Source organism: Pelodiscus sinensis, chromosome 12 (assembly GCF_049634645.1).
Source record: "Pelodiscus sinensis isolate JC-2024 chromosome 12, ASM4963464v1, whole genome shotgun sequence".
Lineage (NCBI taxonomy): Eukaryota > Metazoa > Chordata > Testudines > Trionychidae > Pelodiscus > Pelodiscus sinensis.
In genome coordinates this window covers 16,265,147-16,284,490 of record NC_134722.1, presented here as the reverse complement: position 1 = coordinate 16,284,490, position 19,344 = coordinate 16,265,147, and the positions used below count along the sequence as shown (strand labels likewise).

The window sequence follows — 19,344 nt, the reverse complement described above, 5'->3', positions numbered from 1 at the left end:
TAACCTTCTAGATAACACATGCTATAGAACTTCCTCCTTGAAAAATCTTCTAGAGCAGATTTTTTAGTAAAATACCCAGTCTCAATGAGCTACATACTCACATTTCAAACTTGGTTCATAATATTTACTGAAAATGTTTCAACACATATAATCCCAGAGTCTCCACCTTTCTGCTGCCCTACAAGAACAGAGGATCTTTTTTACCCAGAGCTCATTCTTATTAATGGAAATCAGCCTTCATGTCAGAAGAGGAGGCATTTGGAGACTCTAGAATTGTACTGTTCCCAATAAGTAAATCGTCCAGTGATTTTGTTTTCAATAAATCTTGATTATAATGTAACATTACCCAAGCAATTCTTAGATTTGTACATGACAAAAATAAGTATTTTTTAAAAGATCATTAAATCAGATATAGGATGTGTCCTGTGGCTCTAAGTTTACACTGTATGTTGTAGTTGCTATCTTATTAAAAAAAATTAATCCTGAGGTGAGCATAAGTATTTCCATATAAGCTGGGTCCCTCCAGCTGAGAGCTCTGGAAATTTGGGCCATTAGAAAAAAGCATTCTTTCCTATGCCTGATAAGAGCCCTAGAGCATCATGGTTTAAAAAGACCACTGCACTGGTGGATTAGATTTCCCTTGGCACTCTTACGCTTCACTTACTACTAAGATGATTCAGTAACTTGAACTCCTTGCTCTCTTTTCACAGACAGATGATTTCATTAAACAGTATGATTCAAAACCTGGATTAATGGGGTGGAGGGGACAGGGAGGAACCTTCACAGAGAAACTACTTGATACTGTATTTTGATTTAGCAATTATAGAGGATTCCCAGTTAAAGGAGTGGTGGTAAACATGGCTGAATTTGCCCCTGTGTATTTGGTGTTGCATTTCCCATTCTAACTATAGTGAATGCTGAGAATATGGCAGTGGGTTAAGGGTGGTCATGTGGTTAATTATTCTTTTGAAATGATGCCTGCTCTACATGATTGTAAATTGTGAATTTCAAGGCATAGCACAATATTGCAGCTATTGCAAGCATGATCTTGGTCTTTAAGTTTGTGTAGGAACATATTTTTTCATTACAGTCCCCAATGTGACTCTAATGGGGCTTTATTGGGGGCAGGAGTCTACCTGCATTGATCTCCCTGTAAGATAGGACTTCTAGTTTGGCCATTAAACCAAATACTCCAAATCACACACCTTTGAGAATCACAGAGCTGTTTCCATTCATCAAAATTCTTCTAGATATGAATTCAGTCTTGCCCTGCACTTTCAGCGGGAGCTCTATCTGAGCAAAGACTACAGGAATGACTGCTGGTTGGAGCTCTATATTTGAGATTTTTTTCAAAGAGAGTCTGAAGCTCAAACACAGGTTATGGGTTTGGATCAGGAATTACAACATGGCCTATGCTATGTATTTAGTTAGATTAATGTTCATTCTGGCCTTGAAATCTATGAAATTATTGGACTATGGACTTCAGAAAGCTCTGTTTGCACTATAGCTATTCCTACACAGTAATGTTATTACAGAATAACTGCCATTATTCCGAAATAACAAAGAGTGCATTTACACTGCATTATTTCAAAATAATGGCGAGCTGGACGAGTTCTTACTCTAACTCCTGTAACCCTCATTTTATGAGAAGTAAGGAATGTCAAAGGAATAATGTTCTTCCTACTTCCTGCTTTGTGAGAAGTACCAAAAGCTGAATTAAGCTATTTCAACTTAAGCTACGCAATCGACATAGCTCAAGTTGCGTAGATTAATTTGACTTTAGCCCTGCTGTGTACCCCAGTTGACATAGCTCAAGTTGCATAGCTGAATTTAACTTAGCCCTGCTGTGAACCCTATGTTACCTGCACCTGTTTGCAGAGTTAATGGCAGACCTCCAATTGACCTCAATGGGGAAAGGGCCTACGTTTATATCAGGAAATGGGCAGAAATGAAAATATATCAGAAGTTTGATTGATTTTGCTATGCTGGTTTGTAATTCCATTGCATCTTTAATGAGATAAAAGGCAGGGAACCTCTAATGCACTTTTCTTCAACCTGCAAGTTCTTTCTGCCCTAGTATCAATAAGAGCCAACTTCTACTGGGCAGATAAGTGTTCACTTTTTATATTGATATTTGCCTAAACAGAAATAATGTGAAAAAGTCTGTTCTCAATCACATTTGAAAGTTTGAAATTATGCAAAAAAGTTTGTTTGTTTGTTTGTATTAGGTATAAATCTAATGATCCTCATGATTTCACCCTCCTTTTATTTTAGCTATAATTAAAACTGCACTCCCTAACATGGACAGAGAAGCCAAAGAAGAATACTTTGTTGTCATCCAGGCAAAGGACATGGGTGGACATATGGGAGGACTGTCTGGAACCACAACAGTGACAATTACACTCACTGATGTTAATGACAACCCTCCCAAATTTGCACAGAGTAAGTTTGCATGTTCTACTAATTATGTAGTGCACCTCTTTCTTTGGCTTTTAACATTTTATTGTGTCTGTTTACTGCAGAGAGTTTTTGCAAAATATAGCAAGGGCTATATAAAGTATCCTAGGCCACTGATGGAGTAAGAGATTTTGGAAAGGGAGTTGTGCCTATATACACAGATGAGCAAACACATGCAGAGGCAGAAGGAGTAGGGAAAAAATTATTTATAGTGTTGTTGGTTCTAAGTTCTAGTTAATTTTAAATATGTGCTTGCCTTCCATGAAGATAGATAATGCTAGTTTTAAAAAATATACATAATTGATAAAAGAAATAAAGGTTTACTGAGTATGAGAGAAAAAATACTTAAAAAAAATTCTGAGTCTAGTTAATCATTGGCCTTTAATTCAAAATCGATATTTACTGCTATGGTTCCAGTGCATGTCTTGCTGGGTTAGGTTAAAATGATTTGGCACCCTGCTGAGCTTCTCTGCAATGCTTTATAATCTGTTTCAAATTTTAAAGAAGGAACATAGTTGGTGTGACTTTATTTGGAATGGTTCAGTTTAATGCCAAGTTAGAATATACTGCTCTAATGTGTAATAGTCTCTAATTATCCAGGCTTTTTCTGGGGTGTTAAGTGGATGGGCAGGGAGGATCTTAGTGAGGTCTGGGATATTTTAATGTTGATATTGGATCATCTCTAACATATGTGATTTTAAATCAAATTGTTTATGTATCCAAGATGAAATTCATCCCATGAAGGTGGAGATGCCTATACATTTTAAGCTCCTCTTTTGAGGATTTAAATAGTGCTTAAGTTTTTTGCTAAACCCCAGAGAGTAAATTTCAACTCTAGGTTTTAGGAAAGGTACATATAAGTAGAGGGAGAGAAAGAAAATATAATAAAATAAATAAGCAGAGATAAGGGATTACTTGAAAATGAAATTATTTTAATATCTAATTTCAGTGAGGTTTATCAATTTTTTTTTCATTTTTTTCTTTTATTATGTTACATGACAAAATGCCTGGCTTTAAGTCTTCGTATCACATTGTGTCACATGGCCTTGTGCATCAGTGTATAATGTAATTACTTTTGTCCAATACCTGTCTTTTCTACTTAAATCAAAATTAGTCATAAATTTGTTAAAGGATTTTAATGCCAGTATAACATGGGCTGAAAGATTCTCACCAGGACCAAGGAAACAAACAGCTAAAACAGATTTAAAAAAAATTCACAGAGCTGGTAGTAATTCTCTTCCAGTTTGGAGTCTCAGCCTGGAGACCAAGAACTGAATGGGTATGGAGACTAAGGGTATGTCTACACTACAGCACTAATTTGAACAAAGCTAATTCGAATTAGCGCATCTAGACTTAAAAACTAGTTCGAATTAGCGTTTTGCTAATTCGAACTAGCATGTGCACACTGAGTGGACCTTAAACTGAGGTTAAGGATGGCCGGAAGCAGTGCCGGCAGGGCATCAGATTAGGACTTAGAGTGTGGAGCTGCTGCCTCAGGCTAGCCGAGGGCTGTGCTTAAAGGGACCCGACCCCTACTCCGGACAGACAGTTCTCAGGGGTTCCCCGCTTGCAAAGCAGTCCTGTCTTGGAGTGCCATGAGTGCCCACACTTGGCATATCACAGCACTCGGCCATCAGCCCGGCTGCACTTGCCGTAGGCTGCCATCCGGAGGGGGGGGTCAATCAAGGGGCTTCAGGAGAGTTTCCACCCCGAGGAGCCCGCAGAGCCAGCCCAGTCTTCCCCATCGGGGGCTCGTACCCCATTCCTCCCTCACCTCCTTCCACTTACCCTTCCCTAGCCCCCCTTCCTGATGTACAAAATGAAGGACACGTGTTCAAAAATAGAAACTCTCTTTATTGAACAAAACTCGGGGAGACTGGGAAAAGAAGGTGGGAGGGGGAAGAGAGAGGGTGGGAGAGGGGAGGGCAAATAAAATGATCAGGGGGTTTGGAACAGGTCCCATATGAAGAGAGGCTAAAGAGACTGGGATTTCTTAGCTTAGAAAAGAGGAGACTGAGGGGGGATATGATAGAGGTCTATAAAAGCATGAGTGCTGTGGAGAGCGTGCATAAAGAAAAGTTCTTCATTAGTTCCCATAATAGAAGGACTAGAGGACACCAAATAAAATGAATGGGTAGCAGGCTTCAAACTAACAACAGAAAGTTCTTCTTCACAAAGCAAATAGTCAACCTGTGGAACTCCTTGCTGCAGGAGGCTGTGAAGGCTAGAACTAGAACAGAGTTTAAAGAGAAGTGAGATCAAGTCATGGAGGTTGGGTCCATGGAGTGGTATTAGCCAGGGGGTAGGAATGGTGTCCCTGGCCTCTGTTTGTGGAAGGCTGGAGATGGATGGCACGAGACAAATGGCTTGGTCATTGTCTTCGGTCCATCCCCTCCAGGGTCCCTAGGGTTGGCCGCTGTCGGCAGACAGGCTGCTGGGCTAGATGGACCTTTGGTCTGACCCAGTACGGCCATTGTAAGCTCAGGGCTCAGGGTCGGGGGGACCACCTTGATTTTCATGCCAACCTGCTTCTGGGTGGCCAGGCTGGCAGCTATCCTGCCCTAGACGGCCAGTTTCCTGTGCCTAGTGCGGAGGTCATGGATGAGGTCCACGATGTCTGCTCTAGACCAGGCGGGCACCCGCCTCTTGTAGACCTGGGCAGGCTCCTGGGAGCTGCCAGCCTGGTCCCAGGAAGAGGCGGAGGGGCTGGGTGGCAGCGGGTGGCTGTCTCGAGCCGTGCCAGGTGCAGGGTCTGCTGGCTGGGTGCTGGCAGGCTTGCACCTGGCACGGGCACCGTAGCCAGCCCGTGCCCCTTTAAGGGCTCCGGGGCCGGGAGGGGGACAGAAGAGTTTCCCTGGTGGTGCCCAGAGTGGCCACCAGAGAAAGCTGGGGAGGGCTAGCCTCCCACTAGTTCGAATTAAGTGGTTACACAGCCCTTAATTCGAACTTGTTAATTCGAACTAGGCGTTAGTCCTCGTAGAATGAGGTTTACCTAGTTCGAATTAAGCGCTCCGCTAGTTCGAATTAAGTTCGAACTAGCGGTTTGCATGTGTAGCGCCTATCAAAGTTAATTCGAATTAACGTCTGTTAGTTCGAATTAACTTTGTAGTGTAGACATACCCTAAGTCATAACTTTTACCCTATAAACTGCTTACATGGGGTCTCTCCGTCTTTGGATTTTGAAACACACCATGAGGCAGTCTGCACCACCAATCCCTGTGAGGTACCTCCTTAGTGGACAATTAACTTGAACTGGCACTCTTTCAGATCTAAACGTTAATATAAATAGGGTTGCAATGTCCAACACTTTTTATTAATGAAAAAAATTCATATTTGCATATGGATCTTTCTTTTTGTTTATATATGTAACCCTTCTGCTGGGTAGGCCTGGTAGTAACCAGGGCTGGGTTCAATATCTAGGGGTCCGGCTCGAGCCTCCACCTAATAATCTGGGAAATTCACACACCCTTGGGTGCCTCTGAGAGGCAATTCTTCCCCACTCGCAAGCACTGAGTCTGAGTGTAGGAAAGAAACATTTAATGAAACGGAGAGAGAAGTCATACGGCATTAACTTGGGGAAAACACCACAAACAGAGTTCATAACCCAAACATGAGCTAAGCCCTCCCCCCCAGCCAAGAATCACCTGAAGTCCAAAGAGTCCGATACCCCAAAAGTCTCTGTCCCTGGTCCGTGCCACCCAGAGTCCCAAAGTTCACCCTCAGGGTTTCACCTCCCAAACTGGGTAGAAATGGGGGTGGAGGGATAGATAGGGGGCACCTTACAACATTCCACCATGCTCCACCAGCTGTCTTGTCCCATGCCACCGGACACTCCACTGGTCGACTGCTGCTTGCCTGCTGCCGCCGCTGATCACCACTCAGCGCTGCGCCATGCTGCTAGTTGCTGCTCCTCACCGCTCCTCACCTGCTGCCGCTCCTACCGGCCACATTACACCACCAGCCAGTGATTCCCACCAGCCACTCTGCTGGTCGCCGCCACTTCACTGGCTGCAATGGGTCTGGCTCTCAGCCAAACCAGTGATTTCAGCTCTCAATGATTTCAACTCTTTAGCCACTACCTGGATGGGCAAAGGAATCCAGGTTCCACTGGACTAGCAAAAGAAAAGACTCCTCAGGGAGTCTTCTTTAGGTCTGTCCTTAAAACAAAGGGGAAAAGGGGCAGTTTAGACCAGTCTTACAGCTCATACCTGTTAGGTGTGAAGCAGGCTGACTCAAGCCCTTTAACCCTTCCCCCCAGCTCAGTTCACTCAGCTTTGGAAGGGGGGAGGCTTGTTCCTCCGAGACCTCTTACCATGATGGTGGTGTCTTTCCTGAAAGCACTGGTGGCATGTTTTGCAGTTCCCACATTTAGAGGTAGCATGATTAGTGACCCTCACAACAGTCTCAAATTATTTACAATTCTCCACATTCCATTCCAATGCTGACCCTCCTGACTGAATGGGATTTACATAGCCACACCTCATATTCTCTCCTGAGCTGTATTTACAATATCAACAGTTAACAGTTAATTACCTTGCAGAGCTAAACAATTATAGCAGGCACGCCCACCCCTCCTTTTAGCTGGCTGATAGCAAGAAGCAGTTCAGCCCCTGCTTACATATAAAAGAATAAGAAGAATCCCCTCATAAAGAGTATGCGTGCTGTTAAATATTATATATGGACGCGATTGTCAATATGGCCTTTTAGAATGAAGTATTCATAGCCTTGCTGGCTAAAATCGCAGATTAATCATGGCTTTCATCTTATACACTTGTTGTTCATTTCTTTGACACTTTTTAGGACACCTTTGTTATAGCACAGTTTGCATTTGCCTGGCAAGACAAAATAAGAATGGATCATGCTTACAATAAAGCCTTATTAGAAAGAAATAGAAATTCATAAGATGTAATACATGCTGATTTCACAATAATTTGTAATGAACTCAGTATGTTTTATCAGTTTATTGTTTCCAGGCAGGACAGAAATGTATATTTATGGTTAGATTTGAAATAGCTTACTGGGTTTTAGAAATGAAAAAGATGAACTTTCACTACTTCAGTACTCCCTTTGAAATCATTTTGGAGGCATTTTGTAAAATATTGAAGTTTTTTAACCCAACAGTTTACCATAAGATTATATTCAGAAGTACAGTACAGCTCACTGCTGTGAAAACTTAGAATGCTTTAAAATAAGCTTAGAATGACCTGCTGGTCACAGCCTGAACTATGATGTCATGGCACACCTCTTTGTAAGTGTTAGGGACTATTTTTATGCATTAGTCAACGGCATGGAAAATTAAATGTTAATTCTGTATATTTTCTTTGTAAATCAGAGAAAAAATACCCCCCCAAGGAATTTCAATCAAGTGTGTAGAGAGAAAAACCATGATGAGTGTGTGGACAACAATATAAATCATGAATACATAATTTAGTCTCTGGAGAAAACTGATTGTTATGGCTGCTCATTGATTCTGAGCTTTTATGTGTTTGAGGATTCTCAATGATCTCCAAATTATATCTTCAGCCTGGGAAACATTAAAGAAAAAAATAAATTATAGATTAAACTTCTGTTACTTCTCCTGCCCCATATTGTCAGATTTATACAGTAAATACAGTGACACAAATGTTAATGACATCAAAAGAGAAGAATTCGTATAGAGTTTTGATGTAAAGTGAAGATGAAAAATATGGGAAAGAATCCAGTTAATTTTAGGGGCAAATTATGTGCTTTTAAATATTCAGTATGTACATTTATGTCTTTTGTAGATTTGCCCGTTTTCTTGCTCATTTTTTAATGTTGTCATTGTCATTAATATGCTAATTAGTTACACTAGCCAGCTTTTCATTAGCAGATCATGGTTTCATAAAGTGAAAAGCAGAATATTAGACTAAAAATCACACAATGTTATACAGCAAATGGTCTGAGAGAAAATGAAAAGCACATGTCCAGTTCCCTCTACAACAGGATGTTTATAACAGACTTGTCTGCTCAGCATGAATTTTTCAACTTAAAAACAGTCCTGAAGCTGACATGCTCAGCCCATACCTGTAGCTGCAAGGGGTGGAAATTATTATGATGTTGCAATAATTAAACCATCTGTAGAGAACTTCAACAAGTGGAAGCCATTCATGCTTTGTAAGTATCTGCTGCCCTCCACATCTTTGCTAAAGCCAGCAAGAGATTTCATCAACATGGGTGTTTTGATTTTCTTCTTAACAAATTACAAATTTAAGAGATAAAACATGGTATTTCTATAAAAATAGACCTTGCATTTCTTTTTAAATAAATCCCATTTGAATATAAGTAATAAAATACTATTGCAATTTTTTAAAGATAATTCAGGGCACATATAGGGCTATCCATTGGGATTAAGTCATCCCTTTGCAAATTTGTAAGGATGGTAATCCTTCATTATGAAATAGGTCTGATTTCTTTTTAAACATGATTTGGGGAACATTTCCTGCATCTCTCCTAATTAGTGAGTTTTTTACCTCCCAGTAGAAAATATACAGACCAATTAGATTATGACCAGAAAGTAGGAGAAGGTAAAGTTTATGGTCAACAGAGCGGTGAGGATTTTAAGTCACAAGAGACGTCTTTAATGTATTTGATCAGTTTGCTTCCGGCCACAAGCTGAAGTATAGTAATTGGATTTTATCAAAAATGGTCTACAAGACTGTAAATACAAAGGTAAGTTCAAAAGTGCCTTGCAGTAGATTACACATTGCATCTTTCTGTGCTGAAAATAGCTTAATATTTTATGTTTGGCAACACTGAACATCCCCGCAGGCAGGAGACTGGATAATATAGTAAGTGAAAAGAAGAACATTCGCAACGAGTCAACAGAGCATTCCCCTGTATGGAGCACATTATGCAGCTTTAAGTAAACAATTTGTTTAAATGTGGTTGTATCAGATGCACATCTCAACATTTACTTTGGGGAAACAGAGATGAATAAAGAGCATGAAACGAAAACTAGAATCAGGCTTAATGTTTTGTCCTTTCCTCTTGTTTGTAAGGTCTGTATCACTTTTCAGTAATGGAAGACATTGCTCTTGGGGAGCCAATAGGAAGGGTAAAAGCAAATGACCTGGATATTGGAGAAAATGCTAAGTCATCCTATGACATAATTGAAGGAGATGGAATGGATATCTTTGAAATCACGACAGATGCTCAGACTCAGGAAGGTATTATTAGACTGAGAAAGGTAACCGAAAACTATGCAAAACTAACTTTCATCTGGGTACAATTATTCAGTTTGACCATTTGCCAAGTACTGTTTATGGTATTTGGCCAGTTGTATGGCTGCTGAATCCTGTTCAGTGAATATAAATGGCATGAGTATTTATTGAATAATAAAGCATGTGGAAACCAGAGACACCAATTCTGCCACCCCTACTCATACAAAACACTGCTTTACTCCATGAGTAGCAATGTAAATGCATCTACTCATGGCATAAGGAAATAATCAACATGAATAAAGGTGGCAAATAGAGGTTCAAAGTAAAGCTGCAGGTCTACTGCTCCTTTTGTGTGTGTGTACTTACTGCACAAGTGTATGCAACATAGAGGGTTGTGGGCTTGCACAGCTGAAGAGGCACTCATCTAGCCATGTGCATACAGGAAAGTGGACATACAACTCTGTATCTGAGGTGAAATCCTGGCCACACTGAAGTCAATGGCAAAATTCATGTCTTTTAGAAACCCTGACCCTAAATATGACTATAATTTATATCATTAACATTATGTTAATGTTAACATAATTATAAACATAATGTTTATAATTTATAACATTATAAAATGATCATATTTTAAAATTTCACTCAGCATTCGAATAGTATTTTCTAATTAAACAAATATAATACATTTCCACATGATTTGGAAAATAAGAATCCAGTATGTACAGTTAGTTAATATTCAACTTTGTGGCTGATATTAGAATAGAGAGGTCAGAATTTAGACCTCTACCAGTGAAAATGGATTATTATATTTTACAGTAGTGAACTATTCGTAAGAAATATATAAAGAAACTAAAAACTATGTATGCATCTGTGCTTTAAATTCTCTTTTCCATGGGTTAAAAATATGATACATGCTCCTGATCTTCTATGCTTTGTTAATTATTGTATGCTGTGGACCTGCTTTTTAAACTAAAGCAATTAGCCTTTGCCCTGTTTCCTTCACCAATTATTTCATAACTGAGCATCTAACATACTGTTAGTTTGCATAGTCACCCTGAAAGCAATAACCACTTTTGTTCTCTGTAACGGAAAACGTATATTCCCCAAAGGTGTGGAGGATTCTTTCTTTTCTTCTTCCTCTCCCTTTCTTCCCTCCCCCCCAGTTTTAAATCCATAATATTTTTGACACTCTAAAGTAAGTTTTGAATATGGAATTCTAGGGAATAGGCGTGACTAAATCTATAGGATGCTGTCATTATCATGAAGAATTTGAAATTGCTGAAAATGATACAGACGGTATGATTGACAAATTGTGAATATGCTGATCTACAATCACCTATTCATAAGTACAAAAGCTTAGTAATTTCTGAGTAGACAAAAAAGCAAGTGCTTGTCATGTTTACGAGAAATTGTTGAGAAAGAGCAAAGTCCAATTAGAGCTGAATTCATATCTAAAAATCAACACAAATTTTCAAAGTAAGAATATATATTTAAAGCTTTCAGAGAGTTCCTGAAAGAATTTTGTAATGCCTACTTGTGTTCTTATTTGTATTTGCATTGCAGATTTGAGGCTTCTGTGTCCTTTTCTTTTTTCCATTGAGCATTGTAATGCAAATTTCTCCCAAGCTTAACAAATTTGCATTTTTGAAATTTGAATCATTCTGAGACATGAGAATTATATTGTGAATATACTGATGCAGATGTGCATGAAGCGACAGAGTTGAATCTTATATAGTCATAAATTCTCACATTTGAAGATATCATAGACTTGATTTTTGCCATATGGTTTGTGCCTTTATATCATTGACATTTTTCCATATTTTACATTTTGATGTACAGCAATAAAGTATCATAAACAGTGGTGGTGATGGTGCAGGTACATTGGTGGATTACAGTAACTGTCTCCATGTTTATTTCTTTGAAATTAAAGAATGCTACAGTAATATAAACTGCAGTAGTTATAAGAATTTCCCAAGAGAGATCTGCCTCATTTATCCCTGATATCATTTACCCTATCATAAATACTGATGCACAGAGTTATTTGAGGTGTAGTAATAATATAATCAATTTTCATATGATTAGCTGTAAATTTCTTTGTCTCATGCCTCTTCTGCCTAAAGAACAGTAATTGCTAGTTCTTTACATTTCTCACAGTGTTCTAGAAACAATAAAATATTTATTCCTTATGGAGGATGCATAAGCTTTCCCCTTATTTCCAGTGAGGAAAACACTGATTAAGTGTATGATTATCATGAAGATCAGGTAATCACCAGTAACATTTTCTCGTGTATCTATCTGACACAAAGTTGTGATCATACAGTTCATGAGAGAAATTATATTACTATGAATTTCTAGTGAACTAATGCAGAAGGGAAAAAAGAACAAGGAACTGTTTCACTGAGGGTAAATACTAAATATATTGATAAATGCCCAGATAATTTACAGGTTGGATCTCAGGGGAGAGGAACCGATTGCATGAAAACTCAGTGAATGTACTTAAATGCATGTAACTTTCATCCATATTTATTTGTTCTAGCTTCTTTGGTCATTAGTGCAAGTAATTTATCTTTGTCATTCATAACAGCCCCTGGACTTTGAGACCAAAAAATCCTATACTCTGAAGGTAGAAGCAGCCAACATTCATATTGATCCTCGCTTCATAAGTGGAGGACCATTCAAGGATACAGCAACAGTAAAAATTGTTGTGGAGGATGCTGACGAGCCACCGGTCTTTTCATCACCTACTTACCTATTGGAAGTGCATGAAAATGCTGCTATTAACTCTGTCATTGGTCAAGTGACTGCTCATGACCCTGATGTGTCATCTAGTCCTATAAGGTAGTGCTGTTTTATAGTTATTAAAGAAGCTGCTGTCAGAATTCTAAGTGTATTAGTGAAATGTATGCTAGAGTTCAGAGCAGTTTGCTTTTACTCTCCATGTTTCTGTTTAGAAAAAAGCATTGTCTATCTGTGCTCCACTTGAAAAACATCTTTGCTGTGTTAGATGTCACACAGTCCTTTTGTCTACACTAATGGGCATGAAATGGATATAAGACATATAAGGAATGTAAGCAATCTGAGGACATCATTTGACACATGAATGTTTATTTCACTTACTGTGCTTAGTTTGTATTAATCCTCCTGTTTCTTTCTTAGCAATTCTGCATACAAGAGAATTCCACATAATTGGCTGTAATGTTGGAAATTTCTTTTACAGTCTGTACTGAATTTTTAAGCCACATTCATCCCAGATTTAATACGAATGAAAAGAACACTGTTTGCACCATGGAAGAATTTTGCTTCTTTTCTTTCATTTTTATTTTGTCCCCATTTGATCTGACCCAAATTAGATAAAATCCACTATTTAAGGTTTTATGCAAATTAGGATTAATTTCTGTCTGATTTTTATTCAAACATATCTTTCTCCCTTTTCTAACTCTTATGGGATAGCATCAGACAGTTCCAAAAATCTGACAGTTCCAAAAGAACACTTTATTTGCTGTATGAAGGAATTCAGGGCCCGATGCTCAGGCAAAGCTTTTAAAGTAAATAAAAACCTTATCAAACTAGAAGTAGACTGTAAAGTGAGTCTGACAGTGGATTATTACTAATAGAAAATCTTGAACCTCTAGATCATCAATTAAAATATGGATAGTTTTAGTACTGACCAAAGATTGTTAACATGTAATGACTGTTCTGGTGCTTTTATGAAATTACTGGATGGTTATACCCTAGTTCCTTATGGGCACATCAATATTAGAGTTCATTTTTTGTCCTTCCAAACAAAGGAACTTTGAAAAGTGCTGATCAAGTCAATCAAAATTACTGGAACACCTTTATTTGGAACAGCACAGCATATTCTCTCAGAATTAAAAAATAGTGGAAAAAGAAGGGAATAAAACATACATCTTGGTCAGCCTGATGTTAGACTCCAGGGGTCTTGAAACCAAACTTGGTGGATTCATCACTAGCCAGTCCCTCACCTGGCAGCTCACAGACAGAAGCTGGAACTAGGGTCTATGCAGCCTAAGTGGTGCACATGATCTACACTCTCATTAGGAGAGCTTCAAAGATTCTGGTTGGGCTACAGCCGCTATTTAAGTTAGAGGAGGAAACAAGAAATTGTCTGTACAAGTGGGCTTCATCCTGACATGACCACTGGGCTATGTCTAGACTGGCATGATTTTCTGGAAATTCTTTTAACGGAAAAGTTTTCCGTTAAAAGCATTTTCGGAAAAGAGCATCTAGATTGGCACGGACACTTTTCCGCAAAAGCACTTTTTGTGGAAAAGTGTCCATGGCCAATCTAGACGCACTTTTCCGCAAAAAAGCCCCGATCGCCATTTTCGCTAAAGTTGAGTGGCACTGGGACTCCAGTGGTAGCAGGGGTCTGGAGCAAGGGGTGAGCCCAGCCTGTCCCAAGTCACAGGAGCTATCACATGACCCTTTGAAAGAGTCTGATTATGCAGTTTCGTGAACTCATCCTCAGGCTGAGAAACCCTCATCTAAATGGTGTCAGGGGGAGTCTTATTTCCGTTCACAGTTTGGTCCCACTCCAAATATGAATGATTGTATATTAGGAAGGGTAGTAAGGGAAATCAATAACCTATAGCAAACAGATGGCTCAACTGAATCCTGCAATTTTCATAGTAGCAAAATGCCCAGAACTGACTGAAGGAGGAGACTTTGTGTGTATCTCTAATGTAGCCATTCTCTCACTACTTCCATTTGGCTGTAGGCCTGGGAATGCAGGGATGCTAGTACAGGTTGCACCTCCTTGGTCTGGCACCATCAGGACCTGATTGGTCCTGAATGAGGGATTTTCCAGAGCAGGGTAGGTCATTTCTGGCTCCCCTGCCCACATAGCTCCCTACTTCCTGGCTCTGTACTGAGTTGTGTGCTGGCTCCTCTTCCTCCTCCCCCACCACAGCCCAGCTGAGCTGTGTGTCACCCCAGTCCCACTCTCACATAGTGCTGGGCACTCAGTTCCTCAACCCTGCCCCCTGCAGCAGATTGGGACTCTCTTATCCTGGAACATCTGTGGTCCAGAAGGACCATGGATATTGCTGGATCAGAGAGATCCCATTTATAGAGGTGCAACCTGTAGTCCGTAGCAAAGTAGTTATGTAAGATCCAGATGTTGATTCCATCTTAATTATCTGTTATGACATAATCTTGTATATGATTTCTTTTTTATACCAGTTCTGAAGTATGTCCATATGAATCTATCTGTCTGTCTATGGAAAACTATTTCTCACATGATGTCTACATTTCATAATCCAGTGCTTCTTTTCTCTACCTTTACAATTTCCCTTTCCAAATGATTTAAGTCACTGGCTCCCCTTTTAACTGTGCTGATTTAAAAATAAATAGTCATAAATGTGAACAGATTTTTTTTTCAAACATGCACTTATCAGAGAGTTATAAAATTCCATGAAAACTTTCATAAATGTATAATTTATAGTTTTAAATGTGTGTCTAGGGACACTCCTACTCACAATGAGTAACACCTTATTCTTCATGGAGTTCCATTGTTGAACTTGAGTAAAAGTATCTCATCTGGCCTGGAGTGGTTCAGTATATCAGATCAGCATATTTTATCATTCTAAGTTCTTTTTAAGCCTGTTTTGACTTATTCCAGTGCTGCTCATTTCATATTTTTATTATTACTTTGGATAAATCTTTGTCTAAATGCATAGAAAAAGCATGAGTAATATTTTGTACGTCCCATGCACTCTCCCTCCTCTTATAAACTCAGAAATGATCGCTGCCCTTCAGCCTCTCTCTGTGAGAGAAGCAAACTTCTTTGTAGCAGGTTTTCCTCACATTCATGCTGCAAAGACTTCATGTTTGGCAGCAATGGATCATTTTCTTAATTCACAGCAGGCCTTAAAAACCTGAATACAGTATTTTTACCTTTCTAAGGTACAGCTGTTTATCTCAGTCACCAAGTAACATGCCCTCTTTGCCTGGCATTGCTGAGATAGGGTGATTTATGATATTAATATTGTGATGCAGATCTCAGCAGGATCAGCAAAGTAGAGTTTTCAACAGTGAAGGTTGCATTCTGCTGTCATTTACCTTGATGTAAATCAAGAATTGCTCAACTTAAGTTAGTGGGGGGACAGCAAGGGAAATCTAGTGAGAGCAATCAGAATCGGGCACATAGTCTTCATCTAAAGAAATGTATAATCACACCACATATTTTCTCCTGCACAGTCTAACAAAAACCAACAAAAATACCCAAATAACCTGTGGTGTTACTATGGCAATTTCCAAGTATATTATTTTCTTTAGTATTCTCTTCCATTTTGTAGAAATGTATATTTTGTGGATCACATATATATTTGACATTGCATGTCCATTAAAAAGAGCTATAATATATGCTATTAGTCTCCCTACATTTTTGGCACTGAAGGTATTTCTTAATTTATAGTCAAGAGGAAATGTTTACCTCTTGGCAACCTGATAAACCATGTAGCTTGTGTTAAGAAATATTTTATTTTGAATCCTTTTTTTCCCCATTCTGAATAAATAAAATTTTTCAAAAATAAAATATACTGTTCATATAGAACCGGGAATGGAATTATGATACAGAGGGGCCTGATACAAATAGAAAGATTGTGATTTTTATTCAAGCCAATAGGACATGACTGTTCACAGCTTCCTTAAAAGTTACTTTACTTAGAGGTCCGAACAAGAATATAGGTGCCTTGCCCCAAGTAACCATTTTTGAAAATTTAGCCCTAAATCCTTTTTTGCTATTTTTGTGCCTACTGTAGTTCTGCACACAGCTAACCCTTTACATGTGGACTATCTCAATAAAATGTCTTTCTGGCCAAAGAGGTAATTTAATATTAAGTCCATTAGTTATTATTCAACTTGGCAATATCAAAATACCATAGCCTAGATTTTCCTAGAGGTGAGTTTGTAGCATACAGTTTTTTAAGGATTTCAGAACTTCCTCAATAAGCATTTGTGGTGAACTAAAACTTTTAAAATGGGCAATATATTTACTGAATTTACCAACAACATGGTTCAGTTGCAAAACTTCTGTACTCCTTAATATTAACAAATGATTAAATATAAAAAACTTGAAACAAGACTGTTGCAATATTGAGATTTAAGTTTCAATTACTAGAGCTAGCTAGGTCAGTCTGATGGGTCAAGTTGTACCCTGGTATATTCTGTTGACATCAGGAATGAGTTCAGGTTATTGAGGATTTGTTAATCTTACATTAGTTCAAACTGTATGTCATCATTACAAAGCAAGGGTTTGAAAGGAGAACTTTTATGGAAGTTCATGAAGATGCATGAGAGGAAATAGAATAAGCTGACATCTTCATAGCTATCTGCTTGACTGTAGTATGTTTGTTTTTCATCAGTGATCTAAGCAGACATAGTGCAAAGTGTTAATAAGAAATAGTCTACACTAACCTGCAAAAGAAACAGAAGTATAATAGGAAACTGACATTTTTTGAGTCACTCTCCAGACCATAACCACAATATAAAGTGTGTAATCCACTCTGATACTCCATCCTAACTCACCCCCATTATGCCTAGGTATAATGCAGAACAGATGCAGAACCAACAATGCAAGCTGTTATTCTCTATAATACCTAGACACAAAAGCATTACAGTCTCTTATATAAATCCACAGTTCAGATTCAGTAAACCCTCTTGAAGCCAGTGACTGTTGTACCGTATCAGGAGTTTGTGATAAATTCTTTTTGTACCTCACCAATCAAAAAATGGAAAGGCTTAATTTTCCAGTTTAGTTTCTTTTAACAAGTAATACATTAATAAAACAACTCTATGAAAATTAACCTATATAAAAGCTTTTCTTGTGCTGAGCCCTAAATCATCATCTGCTTAATGCACTGTTGGAGCAATCTACTGCAGCTCCGTCTTGTTAGTCAAGCTGGCTATGTTTAGGCTGCATAATTTACCTGTATATTCTCATTTGCAAGCTCTGACTAGCTGTCAGATCAAAGTTGTTTTGTTAGAAACCAATTATGTCAATCCATATAACAGTCAATCCCTGTAGGTTTAGGGTATTTTTTTCTTTTTGAATTGTTTACTGATAAATGGTGATTCATTAACCACCTAGCGTATATCTACACAACATGCTTATTTTGAAATAAGCTATTTTGGATTTTTTTCCAAAATAACTTATTTTGAAATAGCATGTCTACACTTCAGGGAAGCCTCAAAATAAGTCTGATGAAGGCTTCCCTAATGCAGACGAGTTACCTCAATTTAGAGCCCTAGGAGGCACTGGGATGTAGTTATTTTGAATGGCCCTGGGGAGGAGCTATTTTGAAATAGCATCCATGGAGCATCACCACTACTGCTATTCCGAAATAGCTCTTTCAGAATAAGCATTATTCCTCATGGAATGAGGTTTACAGATTTCAAAATAAGCTGTCTGTTATTTCGAAATTATATTGAAATAACAGAATTGCTGTGTAGACGCTCGCATTGTTATTGCGAAATCACATCAGTTATTTTGAAATTATTGTGCTGTGTAGACACATCCCATTGTCCATGGAGTTGCTTGAAAATTAAGCAGGTAACATTCTTGGTTACTATTTCATGCATCATTAAAACTGAAGAATATTAGTAAAAGAATGACTTTCAGTATTTGTTTAAAATAACCATGAAGCCCAATATTTGTGTGAAAGTTTAATATATTGGTGTTGAAATTATAAGAAGTTACTATGAAATACTACAGAAGCTGTCTAATAAATGTGATGGATTGTCTAATTAACTCTTGATCAGCAGCGATTTTAAAAGATGTTACCTACTGAACCTGATGGCAGTTTATGACCTTCATGTTGAATATTCAGCTAATTACTCCTTGGACAATAATTAAGTTTCTTGAGACATGATCAGTCATTTTGCCTTATAAATTATTATGCTATTGAGCTTCTTAATCCATTTGACTAGAAAACTGCAGTTCTCAGAGGATAACTTACATTCTCATTCAGGCTTATTTGAGTAGATTACAAAGATATCCATTTTGTAGGTTTTCCATTGATCGACATACTGACCTTGAGAGACAGTTCAACATTAATGCAGATGATGGAAAAATAACTTTGGCAACACCACTTGACAGAGAAACAAACACGTGGCACAACATCACGATTGTAGCTACAGAAACCAGTAAGTGCTTATGCATTTGTCCATGCTTTACTTTTGGTTCTGTTTGTCTTGTAATATTGTCTGTTGACTTTTCAAATGTTTGCATAACTAGTAGAGATATTCTACAGTTTACGTGGATTTGATTTTTAAATTTCAACTTTTTGTGAAAGCTAAGCAAATTTCATATTTCGTTTTGCGCCTCTCGTGTCTATTTTCAGAAATATGTTTTATAAGTGAGGAATACCATGCAGTCAATTTGAGATTTTATTTTATATTCAATTATATCTCTTTTGTTTATGCACATACTACAGTTACCACTCAGAGTTTACACTTTCAAATATAACTACTGTGGGGAAAAAAAGACAACCAAACATATTGTAAAGTTCAAGTAAAAACCTGTTATTCTACCATTCTCATGTTGGAAGATGATGGTGTTATAGGCATCACAGTTAAAAGTAGCAGTTATTACAGCACCATATATGTAAAGCAGATGGTTGTGTAAGAGTGGGAAGAAGAAAGCTGAATATCAGTAGAGATCATTAACATGGCTATTGTTGAGTGT

The 19,344-nt window shown here is 38.2% G+C and overlaps 1 protein-coding gene across 2 annotated transcripts in view; it reads left to right on the top strand.

The window, feature by feature from the left end:
• The window catches only part of LOC102453014 (cadherin-8), a 211,050-nt gene that overhangs the window by 117,676 nt on the left and 74,030 nt on the right, over positions 1 to 19,344 (top strand). For both annotated transcript variants that reach the window (XR_012906673.1, XM_006129384.4), the window contains exons 5-8: positions 2,275 to 2,442; positions 9,477 to 9,664; positions 12,223 to 12,476; positions 18,667 to 18,803. Coding sequence is in view for 1 of the 2 variants with exons in the window: in XM_006129384.4 (XP_006129446.1) it covers positions 2,275 to 2,442; positions 9,477 to 9,664; positions 12,223 to 12,476; positions 18,667 to 18,803 (747 nt within the window). In the remaining variant the exon portion in view is untranslated. The remainder of the gene's footprint in view (positions 1 to 2,274; positions 2,443 to 9,476; positions 9,665 to 12,222; positions 12,477 to 18,666; positions 18,804 to 19,344) is intronic.